The sequence below is a fragment of the Argentina silus genome, assembly GCF_951799395.1.
Source record: "Argentina silus genome assembly, chromosome: 7".
NCBI lineage: Eukaryota > Metazoa > Chordata > Actinopteri > Argentiniformes > Argentinidae > Argentina > Argentina silus.
The window spans coordinates 15825713-15838869 of NC_139661.1; the positions used below are offsets into that span (position 1 = coordinate 15825713).

At 46.0% G+C, this 13157-nt stretch overlaps 3 protein-coding genes across 3 annotated transcripts in view; all 3 read left to right on the forward strand.

The window, feature by feature from the left end:
• The first annotated feature begins 236 nt into the window (after positions 1 to 236).
• On the forward strand, positions 237 to 6056 carry gramd2b (GRAM domain containing 2B). Its single transcript, XM_083673618.1, has 14 exons — positions 237 to 389; positions 541 to 663; positions 889 to 976; positions 1102 to 1171; positions 1372 to 1475; positions 2119 to 2214; positions 2362 to 2433; positions 2870 to 2950; positions 3178 to 3289; positions 3623 to 3748; positions 4299 to 4386; positions 4501 to 4605; positions 4992 to 5073; positions 5802 to 6056. The coding sequence occupies exons 1-14, from the start codon at positions 331 to 333 to the stop codon at positions 5841 to 5843; spliced, it is 1248 nt and encodes a 415-aa protein (XP_083529744.1). The 5' UTR covers positions 237 to 330; the 3' UTR covers positions 5844 to 6056.
• Positions 6057 to 7514: 1458 nt separating this feature from the next.
• Positions 7515 to 8767, forward strand: LOC310807469 (sperm-associated microtubule inner protein 10-like; the record flags this gene model as incomplete). The annotated part of the gene is made up of 3 exons (XM_083673965.1): positions 7515 to 7549; positions 8207 to 8315; positions 8549 to 8767. 3 exons carry the CDS (start codon positions 7515 to 7517, stop codon positions 8765 to 8767), a joined length of 363 nt encoding a protein of 120 aa, XP_083530091.1.
• Positions 8768 to 9974: 1207 nt separating this feature from the next.
• Positions 9975 to 13157, forward strand: part of LOC310807235 (arylsulfatase I) — a gene marked incomplete at both ends in the record, with an annotated part of 3224 nt that continues 41 nt past the window's right edge. Inside the window, 3 exons of the mRNA XM_083673617.1 lie at positions 9975 to 10288; positions 11109 to 11441; positions 12106 to 13157. The exon at positions 12106 to 13157 is cut by the window's right edge and continues 41 nt beyond it. Coding sequence (XP_083529743.1) covers positions 9975 to 10288; positions 11109 to 11441; positions 12106 to 13157 — 1699 coding nt within the window. The remainder of the gene's footprint in view (positions 10289 to 11108; positions 11442 to 12105) is intronic.

A 13157-nucleotide genomic window follows, 5' to 3' on the forward strand; every position in this document is an offset into this window, starting at 1 on the left:
GTGCATTACCAAAAATACAATATGAAATTCAATGTCTAAATATGGCAGAAAGTAGGGTAATATCAATTTTGACCCAGTACACGATATAGTACCATATTCCAGTAGTCCTCATTGGTGACGTAGCATGTTACCTGAGCCCGCGGCCAGTCCGCCCTCTCAGTGGCGGAGAGAAAGAAAAGGAGGGCAGGTGAGAAAACGAGTCTTCGCCTTTTCCCTGTCACAGGTCCGGTCGACAATATCCTAAGAAGCGAACGAACGGTAATGACCGAGCAAGAGTCTCAAAGCAGCGCACGAGGAAGTTAGAGAATGTGCAAAAGAAAGCATTAGGAGATGATTACAAGTGTCCGTCGAATACATTTATCCGAATGTCCACTCTCGATGGATTCTATGTGAGTACAAGTAAAAGCAACAGGCAAAAGCTTTTTTGGAATTGGATACAGCATGACATTAACATGTAACATCACCTGATCATGTTTGAATGACTTTATTGTGTTTAAATACATTTGACTCACTTTATTATGTTTAATAAACGCCTTACAGTTCCGACGTTGAACATGCAGGCGAGGAGAAACCGGGTAGGAAGGGGAGACCGTCTCCCGAACAGCCCCTGGCGATGGACACCGAACTGGAGATCCCTGGGAGGCGAAAACCAGTACTTGTGAGGTAGGTCTCTTTAGGGAAAAAACGGTGTTTTCCATAGTGGCTGACATATCACTTTCCACAACTTTATTACACTTGACTTCACTTAATAGACTTTGGACGTGAATGCAATGTACAATAAATACTGTTAACGCTGCTGTACTGCATATTCTACGTGTTTTGGTGATTGTGACCTACTTTGTGTTTTGAAAGCAATGTCATATACTCTATATAGTTTTCTTTTTATAGATCACAGACGTTTGACCCCTCACTACTCTCACGAATACAAAGTGATGGTCAGACCAAGCTTGAGAGGAAGAAGTCTCACTATAGTCAGGTTAGTATTATGGATGTGACCTTTGAATTCAACCTTTTGAATAGAAGATCATGTACAAGTGTAATCTAATGATATAATTAACTTTAATTGATTATTACTAGTAATAACAGTTTGTCCCATTCCAGCTCTCCAAGACCAATTCCCAGTATCACAAAACCTTCAAAGAGATCAGTAGTGATGAACTCGTGAGACAGAGTAAGTGCACACAAACTTAAACTGTCTTAATAATTACAGTTTTTTTGGTTTGAAGGTTTAAGTCACACTTCTCAAGGCCTCGTACAACAATAGGCCTAGTGATTCTGAACTGGAGGAGAGTGAGACTGTAGCCTTTTGCCTGTTGATATGAAATGTGCTCACAGCAGGGTTTTCTCTGAATGGCTTCTTTCTTTCCCAAGGTTACACCTGTGCCTTGCAAAAAGACATGCTTTATCAGGGAAGGCTGTTTTTCTCTGACAACTGGATCTGTTTCCACTCGAAGGTCTTTGGCAAAGACACCAAGGTAGAATTAACTGGATGGCCAGACATGGCCTTGGACTGTACTGTACAATCTCATTGCAAATGAATTGAGTATATTTAACGATACGACACAGCCTGTATCCCTGTTCAGTATAGTATCTCTACCTATCTTCCGCCGTAGATTGAAGACCCATCTCTTCAGGCTACATCTTAACTGCCCCTCCTAAAGACCTCTTCATCCCCACTACCCCCCTGTACAATTTTCTCTGCTGTAAAATAAAAACAGCCCCTGGTCCTCGCATAGATTACTTTTTCTTATGATGACTGATGGATAGATGATTCACTTACTTAAACAAATGTATTTGTTGTATGTCGCTTTGGATAAAGGCGTCTGCTTAATGCCATAAATGTAAAATGTAAATGTATGTTTTGGAGAGTTAAAAGTAAAAAGCCTAAACGTCATTTAGTGTCCGACTGTCCGTACCCATCTTTGAAAGATGCAATACGTATCATTCATCCATGTCTGTTTGCAATACTAATGAAATATGAGACATCCCCATTTTAACTGTTCACCAGGAAGTAGAGGATACGTTCTGTTTGTTTTAAATACTAATGCAATACTAACATGTTGACTGTTCACCAGGCAGTAGCGGGTAATGCTGTTTGTTTTTCCTCTCTTTTACCAGATTGCCATACCTGTGGTCTCGGTGACTAACATTAAGAAATCCAAAACTGCCATCTTAGTGCCAAATGCACTTGTTATTGCCACCACCCATGACAGGGTAACAACACCTGCTATGACATTTTAATGACATTGTTCATATTGTTACACAGTACATCTATAATCACAGACCATTTGAGTGGCCTGTGATATTGTTCTGTCACAGTTGTGACTAAACTTGTGCATTGTTGTTTTTTGTTTTTTTCAGCATGTGTTTTGTTCGTTCCTTTCACGAGACACAACCTATAAATTCTTGATGTCTGTGTGTATCCATTTGGAGGTAGGTTAAGTTGCTACCCTGTGATTCTCTCCATTGTCTGTTGTGACATTTCACATTGTGCTGTTAGTCAATGTTCACCGGGGGGTAGGAGTGTCATGTTCACAATCATGTCACAAGTGACTTCTTTCCATAGCTGTACATTACTGTATTGCCACCAGGGGAGGCTGGTGGAGGTAGAAATCCGAGGACAAGCCCATCCTCCGATTTCTACCTCCCCAGCCTCCACTGATTGCTGACTGTATTGCCACCTACAGTAGGGTTATGAGTCTGCAGGGTTCTCCCTAAGTTACTCTATCATTACGAAATATCTGTTTATTTGCTCTGAAATGTTGACATTGTGGCAAAGCCAAATAGACAAGGGGGCGCAACATTCTTTGGGAAGAACCCTGAGTCTGGTAATCTGAGAATATGCCTTCAATAACATCCTGTGTTTAAGGAGAAGAGTCCAGGAAACAGCCCCATCCCCTCGTCTGCAGAGAACAGCTTCAGAGCTGAACGACCATCACACTTTCCTCTGGTCAGTGGAAACACACACACACACACACACACACACACACACCCACACACACACACACACACACACACACACACACACACACACACAGACACACACACACACACACACACACACACACACACACACACACACACACAGACCCCTCATCTACAGAGAACAGCTTCACAGCTGAACCATCCTCCTGTCAGTCAGAGTGTAACCCCTGTCCCTCTGCTGTGTGTCCTCAGACGTTCCAGGCTGACTTCTGTGACCTGGATGGAGCCGTGCGACAGAGGAGACAGGACATGGAGGAGAGCAGCAGTTCAGACTCCCAGACTCTCGACTATGAGAAGATAGCAGGTTTGACCTCATCCTCCTCTCCTGTTTGTTGTTGTTGTTAAGAGAATAATGAAGTCCTCTCTTTATGATAACACATGTTTTTGTTTGTTACATGTTGGTTACACACATTTGTGGTTAAACATGATTGACGACATGCTTGAAGCCATGCATCGTACATTATTGGGGGTAAACTAAATATACTGCACTGAAACCTACATTAACAGTGCAGGGGAGGCTGGTGGAGATGTGTGTTTGATACCCGATTCCATTCCATGCATTAAAATGAGCCCGTCCTCTGATTTCTACCCCCACCAGCCTCCCCTGTAACAGTGTCTTCCCCTCATGTCTTCCTAGAGTTCCCTGACCTCCATCCTCCGTTCCTGGACGTGTTGAAACACGGAGAGGTTCCTGTCCTCCCTGAGGTCAACCTCCAGCCCCCGACAGAGACACAGCCGCAGCAACAGGGGACAAACTACAACGGTAACCAGTTTCTCTACACTCACACTACCCTCACTGGTACAATAATATACACTCACACTACACTCACTGGTACAATAATATACACTCACACTACACTCACTGGTACAATAATATACACTCACAGACAATAATATACACTCACGCACATGGTCAGCAACAATACTCAAATAGGCGGTGGCATTCAAGCAATGATTGATTGGTATTAACAGACCCAAAATGTGGCAAGAAACATTCCCCACCCCATTACACCACCTCCACCATGAGTTACTAATAAAGTGCTCAGTGAGTGTATATATAGTAATGGTGCTTTTAAGTGCTCCCCGGAAACTCTGAGCTTCCATCCAGATTTACTGTAGCATTCAGGGTAGAGCTCCCTATTGGCTAATTCTGAGATATCTTGAGATCTCAGAGGTGCACAAGTTGCTGAGTCAGAAATCTCCAAGTTTCCTTTTTCTGGTGAACACTTGAAAAGACTAGAAAAAGACAGACATTTGTACAGACACATCAAAGTATGATGATTTGATTCTGGATGGACTTTTCCTTATTGCAGGTTCAGCCAAACCAGCAGATCTTGTATATGACCTGAGAACACTGAAGCCTGTGTCTCTGAATACCCTTCTGTTCATCTACTTATTCTTGTGAGTTAACCCCCCCCCCTAATATTCTGCATGGAAGGTTATTACCGTAAAGTGTGATTAAATTGTGATTTGATTGATTGATTGATTGATTGATTTGATATGTTGTGTTTGCAGAGTGTGTGTCCTCGTGTTGTCTTCGTGTTACATGGCCTTGAAGATCATGTCTCTGGAGCAGAGGTTGACTACTCTAGGGTCCATGACAGAGTTCTCCCAGCATGAGTAAGGTCGTAGGTCATAGGTCACATACAGTACTGCGTATTACCCTCAACTCACCTCAACTCATTCCACACACCTGACTACAATTAGTTTGGATATTCATCTGTAGTATACATATACATATACATATATATATATATATATATATATATATATATATATATATATATATATATATATATAAGGTTATAGAAGGCAAACTTGATCTCTTCAAAAACGCTGACGCGCTTCGGAGCAAGCTCCTTCGTCAAAGCATGACATCCAGAACTTCTTTTCATACTTCACATTCCATGGACTGAGCGCCCCTCCAGCAGTCCAACTGAAATTCAAAAGCTCTTGAGTTCTGAGCACCTGCACTTTTCAACAACACACTATGACTTCTATTCCAGAAATGAGTATCTGAGAGCAAACTCAGAGGTGAACGCTGAGATCTACTCGGAGCTCTCCCTAAACCTCATGAAATTGGAAAAGGTAGGTAGATGGCATTTTTTGCTTTTGTTTCCGTTCATGCGAAATCCCGTTCTTCACACGGTGTTGTCACGAAGCTGAACTAGAGCTTCTATAACACAAGGACAGGCTTGTTTTTCTTGATCAAACATTTATAGTAAGTGATCTGTGGTAGAGGACAGTGGTAAGATGAGCCCATCTTTTAGGGATGTGTCTGCACCTGATCTGTCTGGCGCTTGTGGGGAACCCTGCATGTTCTTAAGGCTGTTTTCATGCTTTTTCATGTCGATCTACATGTCGTCGCTCGACAAAAATGTGGTGTCGCTCTCGCCTTGTCATAGACGATCTATGAGGGCGTCAGCAACATAATGAAGTTCAGAAGGTGTGAGACACCCCACCAACAGTGTCGACTAGACGTTATCTCTGTCGATCGAAAGTTGTCGGCAGTGTTGATTGACGAAGCATAAATTAACCTTGAGCGTAGCTTTTCTCAACAGTATTGTTAGTATGCTGCTGCTGCTGCTGATGATGATTTTTGATGGTGTCATGGTGATGATCCATCATCATCATCATAATCATCATCATCATCATCACCATCATCATCACCTACTGTAAAATGAAGAAGCTGTATATAGCTGTTATGAACCTGCATAGGGCAATTGGCCCACTCACATTATATAAATAGAATGATTTTTTCTATGTCTATGCTCACATTCTCTGTACTCCCTTCTCAATGTTCTCTACCTCCTCAGCTTCAGAGAAACCTCCAGAGGCTGCTGGAGGAGGTTCAATGAGGACAGGTCACAGAAGAGCCATTTACCTTATCTGTCTACGCTTCTGGTTAGCCGAAGCTATGACGCTGCTGGACGGTGTGGACCAAGACCTCATTCGAAATTAAATTTTGTTCTTACTGTACATATTCCCATTGTTCAACTTCGGCCATGTAATTTGATGCGAGAGCAAACATTCTCTTCTTGCTGGCACCAACCATTTCAAACTAGCAAACTGTCTGCAGCCCTACAGGGTGTGCAGGGGAGGCTGGTGGAGGTAGAAATCGGAGGACGGGCTCATTGTAATGCATGGAATGGAATGATACCGTTCCTTATTCCGTTCCATGCATTACAGTAAGCCTGTCCTCCGATTTCTACCTCCACCAGCCTCCGCTGCACATCCACTGCTATGAGTTGACCAGAACATTTTCTTGCTCAGATGAAGTCAGTCTGTAAGCTCCTTGTCCAGTAGGGCAGATGGCCGTACAAGCAGTGAGCGTGTGTTATTATTTACCGTCTTAATTAATTATTAAGCTGTGTGACACAGTAAACCATAAGATAAAGATGTGGTGGAACATGGTCCTGACCTGACGTGCTCCTCCGTCCTCCTCCGTCCCAGTCTGCCCTGTCTGCCCAGGTATCTGTCCTGTGGTCTGGGCTGAAGAAGCAGGCTGTAACAAGGCAAGGCCTCAGGGCCTGATTTACTAAATGTTTTGGCACTCAGATGGGATATACGACCAAAAGAAAGCTGACATTTTTTTCTGTTGTGGTTTATCTCATTGTCTCCCTCCTTATCTTAAATGTTGTACCCTTTTGCTCTACCTTCCATGTTTCATTTCCTGTGGAAAAAAAACAGGTGCAGCATGCACCATGGCGCAAATACTTAGTAAATCACGCTCTCTGTGCTAAAGTATTGTTGTTTGACTTTGGAATAGCTGAAAGTTATACTACTGTATCACAATTCAATCATTCAGATCAATTGATCTTTCAGCTTGTTTGTCAACAAGCTGAAAGATGGTTATGGTGTTGTAGTTTTAGTATGGGGAGATTCAACTTGTGGCTGTGATTTTTGTGAGAAAGAAACTCTTTCTCATTTCAATAAAGAAAATAAACATACATTGTTGTGGTATATGTATACACTTAATGACGATGTCACATTTGTATATTACATTATGTTTATGAACAGTATGAGCAACACTTTGAAAACAAAACCATTGTCATGTATAGTACAGTACCTTTGTACCTGCTGTGGTATTGGTGTGCTGATCTGATTTAGATGACTTATTATAAGCTTGTTTTACTCCATTGTTTGTAAACAATGTAATTCTAAACAAACAATGTATAGCTCCAAAACATGGTTAAAACTATCATTTTGAACTCATGGATTGTCAGTCCTTGCATCCATAGCTCCATCTATGAATTGAGATTTCTCCAGCCCCATCCCTCAGCTGTTTACCATAGCAGGGTGACCACTTTTTTGTTGTTTGAATCCCAGATTGCCCTTTTCAACATTCTCTTGAGCAACGAGGGTATTTCCCAGTCAGCCTCCTCCTTGTACAGGCCTCCTGCCTGCTGTTGTGTTGGTGGGCTGATCAGGCTTTAGATTACCCACCAGCCAGCCTTTGTTGCCTGTAACCCTACCTTGTTCCCATCATGCCTTGCCAGGTTTCTAAGGTAGTTTTATTCTCAACAAACATGGCTGAAGAGTCAACGAACTCAAACATCCATGGGTGAGTAGATCAGAATACACCTACATTCTACAATCAGATACTACATCATAAACCCATGAATTTATTGTTGCTGATTATAGGTATCTATTAAATCATTTAATCTGTTGAACACCATTAGTCTGTGAGCAGCGGATTAACTGTATGTAGATATGAGTTTAAAGGGCTGGTTGGGCCTTTGACGGAAAAATAACATTTTCAATAGAATATCTCCATTGAAGATGCATTTTAGTCTAGGATTAAGCTGAATCTATGTCCGGAGAAACCACCCCAATGTGTTTTATATGTTTATTTTAAGCCTCATAACCTCATAGTGTTATTACAGTATTTCTAACAAATCCTTTTTCTAGTTGTTGTTTTTTACCATAGAAATACAATGAGTAGAACAGACAATGGCAATTTGGCTAGGAGACCAAAAGATGGCTGACATGAAATTGTAATACGTATGTGCCATGGTCATCATTGTTATTGCATGTCTAAAACACAGGAGGAAGCAAATCATAGCAACTAAGCATCATTTGACTGAACATTCCGATGTCAGTTGAGTTGGTTGGTGGTAAACTAAAACCTCCTGCTACACCAAAATATGGCTACCATGAATGGGTTTGTTCTACTTATTCTATTTCTCTGGTCTTTATAAGGTTATATAATGTTTCCCAGATCTACCCTCTCCCATGCTCCAGAGTTCTCCAGGAAACATCCAATGATCCCTAAACTGTATGTGATGCCATGGAAACAGGACATGAAGAACCAGAGACTCTTACTAAAGGTGAGATAACCATTCAGAGAAGCATCTCTGGTCATAACGTGCATAGCAGACCAGGGGGATATATATATATATATATAAACAAATATATATACAATAGTCATTGTTCACTTTGTTAAGAATGATAATCAAATAGACCCCAAAAGTGCAAACCCCAACCATTCAAGCTGGGCAAGCTAAATCATGTATTATTTTGACCCAGGTCCATGTCTGTTCCTCCTTGTGCTGTCTGTCAGAACGCAGCACTGGCAGGGGTTCCCCACAGTCCCCAGGAGGAGAGTCTGTGTCTGGAACGCCGGGAGCGACTGTGTCACGGCCAGGACAGAACCAGCCTATCAGAGTCCTCCGCCGTGTTCAACCCAGCGCAGACGGGCCTCACCACCCACAATGCCTCTGGGTTCTCCAGGTACAACAGCTCAGTGGTCACCACGCGCCAGCTCTACCAACGACGCTGAGCGCACCTGGAACCTTCTAACAATGCGCAGAGAACCTTGAACCTTCCGTAGCAACGACCCTGATAGAACCTAGAACCTTCTATAGTAACAACCCTGATAGAACCTACAACATTGTACGACCCTGAGAGAACCTGGTTCAACGTTCTGTAGCAACAACCCTGAGAGGAACGGTAAACTTCTGAATGAGGGTAGAAGGTCTTTCAATAAACATATATGTACTATCCTATATATATTATTTTTTATTTTTTAACTATTTCACATTTTAGAAATATCGAAAATTATTTGAAAGGCTACATATATTATGCTCTTTTAATTCTCCAAATAATTTATAAAAAAAAATAAGGGATTAAAAATCTATTGAAATTCTTATGATAGTCACTGTGTGTGTGTGTGTGTGTGTGTGTGTGTGTGTGTGTGTGTGTGTGTCACTGTGTGTGTGTGTGTGTGTGTCACTGTGTGCGTGAGTGTGTGTGTCACTGTGTGTGTGTGTGTGTGTGTGTGTGTGTGTATGTGTGTGTTTGTGTATGTGTGTGTGTGTGTCACTGTATGAGAGTGTCACTGTGTGTGTGAGTGTATGTGTGTGTGTGAGTGTGTGTGTGTGTGAGTGTGTGTGTGTGTGTGTGTGTGCGTGTGCGTGTGCGTGTGTTTGAGTGTGAGTGTGAGTGTGAGTGTGTGTGTGTGAGTGTGTGAGTGTGTGTTTGCGTGCATATATGCGTACGTGTGTTTTAGTGACACAGTGTTGCCCAGCCGTCCCAGGAGGCGTCTGTAGGGGTAGAAGAATGTGGCAGGCTACTGTGAAGGGCAAGCCACACACACACGCACACACACACACACACACACACACACACACACACACACACACACACACACAGACACAGCAGCCAGACAGAACCAGGGAGAGCAACACTGAGTCGAAACCATTTCTCGGACAGGGATCTCTCAGGGATCTCTTATGCAACGTGGAGGGTAGAAGGCACAGGGAGAGAACGGAGGCAACAGAGACAAAGGAGGGTCCATCCTGCTCTTCTGTTCTTACGGACACTCCCCATGCAAGTCAGTGGCCTCAGTGACTAACCCTAACACCCAGCTTGCACTGCTAGTCTCAGTGTCTCTGACGACAAGAGCTGAGAAGAGGCTCAGCACAGCCGGTCCAAATCGCAGCAGCAGCTCACAGGCAAAGAGAAGACCACCCGACCCGGTGGTGGGGATGAGGGGGGCTGTCCAGTCAGGCTTCCCCCTGCTCAGTGTGGCCGTGTTGGGATGTCTCTCCTGCCTGTGTGACGGTCAGACCCAGGAGGATACCTCAGGTTCTGTGGGGGCCCCAGGCCCAAAGCCGCCTCGTTGGCCACCCCACCTCATCTTCATCATGGTGGATGATCAGGGCTTTGGGGACGTGGGGTACCACGGATCAGACATCCACACCCCGGTGTTGGATCAGCTGGCTGGGGAGGGGGTGAAGCTGGAGAACTACTACGTCCAGCCTATCTGCTCACCCTCTCGCAGCCAGCTCATGACTGGACGGTAAGCACTTTACCGTTATGCACTGTACTGTACTGGCCGATTATCTCTTGTGCTGGCTGGATTGATCACCCTCACACTCCTGGGCAATCCGAAGTGTGTTCTGATAAAGCTTTACAGTACACAGATATGTCACTAACACAACTTGGGGTGAAGGTAGTCTGGTAAATCATTGAGAACAAGTGGGAGGCTGACATAATAAAGATAAATACATGTAAAAAGAACAATAACAATCAAAGAAAAGAATCAGAGACTGTTTTCCCCCCCTCATTGGTTCTGGGTCTCTGCCCTCTTTACAAGAGCGATTACACAGTAATGGCCTTTGCTCTTGGAACAGACATCAAGTTTTTGCAAATAGTAGCCCCGCAATTTCGACTTGCTCCGACCGAGCCTCGAACTTGCGACCTCTGAGTTGTCAACACACGTGACACAAGTCTTCTCAAATACCCGATGTTAACCAGCTACGCTATCGAAAAGCTAGCAATTCACCAGCGTGGGTGGTAGGGGGTATTTGAACATGAGGAGTGAGTTTACCATCTCAACACGGTTACGCTGTGCTCCCCCCACCCCAACCCCTGCCTCTCTAGGTGCCAGATTAATAGGCTTGGCTCTCACCAACCTCTTTACTCGCACACACACACTTTAAAGAGAAAGTAATGTGATTGTGAATCGAGCCTTATGTTCAAGTGGGCTGCAGAAACATTAGAGCCCTCCCACAACATCAGACAGACAGCTAATACCCTGGGAATGTTGAAGTAAAGCACGTGAATTCAAAACGGTTGTGTGGCCCCCCCCACTCCCTGCACCCCCCCGGCCTCTTTAGGTACCAGATTCACACGGGCCTCCAGCACTCCATCATCCGCCCGCGCCAGCCGCTCTGCCTGCCCCCGGATGCACCCACCCTGCCCGAGAGGCTGCAGCAGGCCGGCTACTCCACCCACATGGTGGGCAAGTGGCACCTGGGCTTCTGCCGGCCTGACTGCCTGCCCACAGGCCGCGGCTTCCAGAGCTTCCTGGGCTCGCTGACGGGCAGCGGGGACCACTTCTCCTTCCAGAGCTGCGACGGGGCCGAAGCCTGCGGCTACGACCTGCACGATGGGGAGAGGCCCGCCTGGGAGATGGCCGGCAACTACTCTACACTGCTCTACATAGACAGGTGAGCCACAAAGTCTGCTTCTAGACAGGTGAGCCACAAAGTCTGCTTCTAGACAGGTGAGCCACAAAGCCTGCTTCTAGACAGGTGAGCCACAATGCCTGCTTCTAGACAGGTGAGCCACAATGCCTGCTTCTAGACAGGTGAGCCACAATGCCTGCTTCTAGATAGGTGAATAGTTAGTTATGTCTTCTGGCTGCATCAGAGAAAGGGTTTGACCTCTGTTTAATAAAAACCTCAAGGGGGCGCTTAGTGGTGTAGTACACTAATGCGCTTACCATGTAATCGCAAGGTTCCTGGTTCGATTCCGACCCTCGACCTATCTTGCATGTCATCCCTCCTCTCTCTCACCCATCCTTTCTGTCAATCTCTACTGTCTCTATCCCAATAAAGCAGAAATGCCCTAAAAAACATATTAATAAAAACCTCAATATTTGACTGCCTAAAACTCTTGTCTCTTCTCTTTTTTCAGACCCCAACACTTTTGCATTGATTATAAGAGGGCTGTTAAAACATCTCTTAATGTGTTTAAACACCTGATAAGCTGTTTAAACGCCTCATAAGCTGCTTAAACGTCTGATAAGCTAGTTACAGGTACAAGACATTAGAGTATTTTTACATCATGTTTCAGTTCTATAAAGATTGACCCTTTCCTCTCTCCATCCAGAGTAAAGCAAATCCTGCGGACCCACGACCCTCGGAAGCCCCTCTTCCTGTACGTGGCCCTCCAAGCAGTCCACACGCCGCTCCAGGCGCCCAATCACTTTCTCCGACGCTACCATTCCCTCGACAACCGGTCACGGCGCCACTACGCGGCCATGCTGAGCTGCGTGGACGGGGGCGTGGGGGAGCTGGTGCAGGAGCTGAGGACCAGGGGTCTCTACCAGAACTCTGTCCTTATCTACTCCTCTGACAACGGAGGCCAGCCGCTCTCCGGGGGCTGCAACTGGCCCCTCCGTGGGGGGAAAGGCACCTACTGGGAGGGCGGGGTCCGGGCGGTGGGATTTGTCCACAGTCCCCTCCTGAAGAGGAAAGGCGTGGTGAGCAGGGCTCTGATCCATGTCTCAGACTGGTACCCCACCCTGCTCTCGCTGGCGGGGGCTCCCGAGACGGACCGGCGGCTGGACGGCCATGACGTGTGGGGGGCCATCAGCCAGGGGCTGCCCTGCCCTCGCACCGAGATCCTCTTCAACATCGACCCCGTGTCCCGCAGGCCCGGGGAGGCTGATCCCAGGACCCTGGCCCTGAGCGGCTTCGGGATATGGGACACAGCGGTGCGGGCAGCCATCCGTGCGGGGGACTGGAAGCTGCTGACGGGGAACGTGGGAGACGGGGACTGGGTACCCCCTCAGACCATGCCTGGGGGACACCAGCAGTGGCAAGTGTTGGAGAAGCGCCGGGACCAGCGGGGGAAGTCCGTCTGGCTGTTTAACGTCACCGCCGACCCCTACGAGAGGTCGGACCAGGCCAAGGCACGGCCAGAGGTGGTGAAGATTCTGCTAGCCAGGCTGGCGGAGTACAATCAGACAGCCGTGCCGCCCCGAAACCCCCCTGACGATCCCATGGCAGACCCCCAGCTCCATGGAGGTGTGTGGACCCCTTGGCTGGACCTGCCTGGCAGCGAGGGGCAGGGGGACAGCGAGGAGCAGGGGGTGAGGGGGAAGAGGAAGAGGAAGATGAGACACTGTAAGGTGTGCAAACTGAAAGCCCTCTTTAAGA

Bases quoted from the DNA above. Each gene is read 5' to 3' on its own strand.
- gramd2b (XM_083673618.1), top strand. From the start codon at position 331: ATGATTACAAGTGTCCGTCGAATACATTTATCCGAATGTCCACTCTCG. The intron at 390-540 runs GTGAGTACAAGT...AACGCCTTACAG, and splicing joins CCACTCTCGATGGATTCTAT to TTCCGACGTTGAACATGCAG. The intron at 664-888 runs GTAGGTCTCTTT...TTCTTTTTATAG, and splicing joins CGAAAACCAGTACTTGTGAG to ATCACAGACGTTTGACCCCT.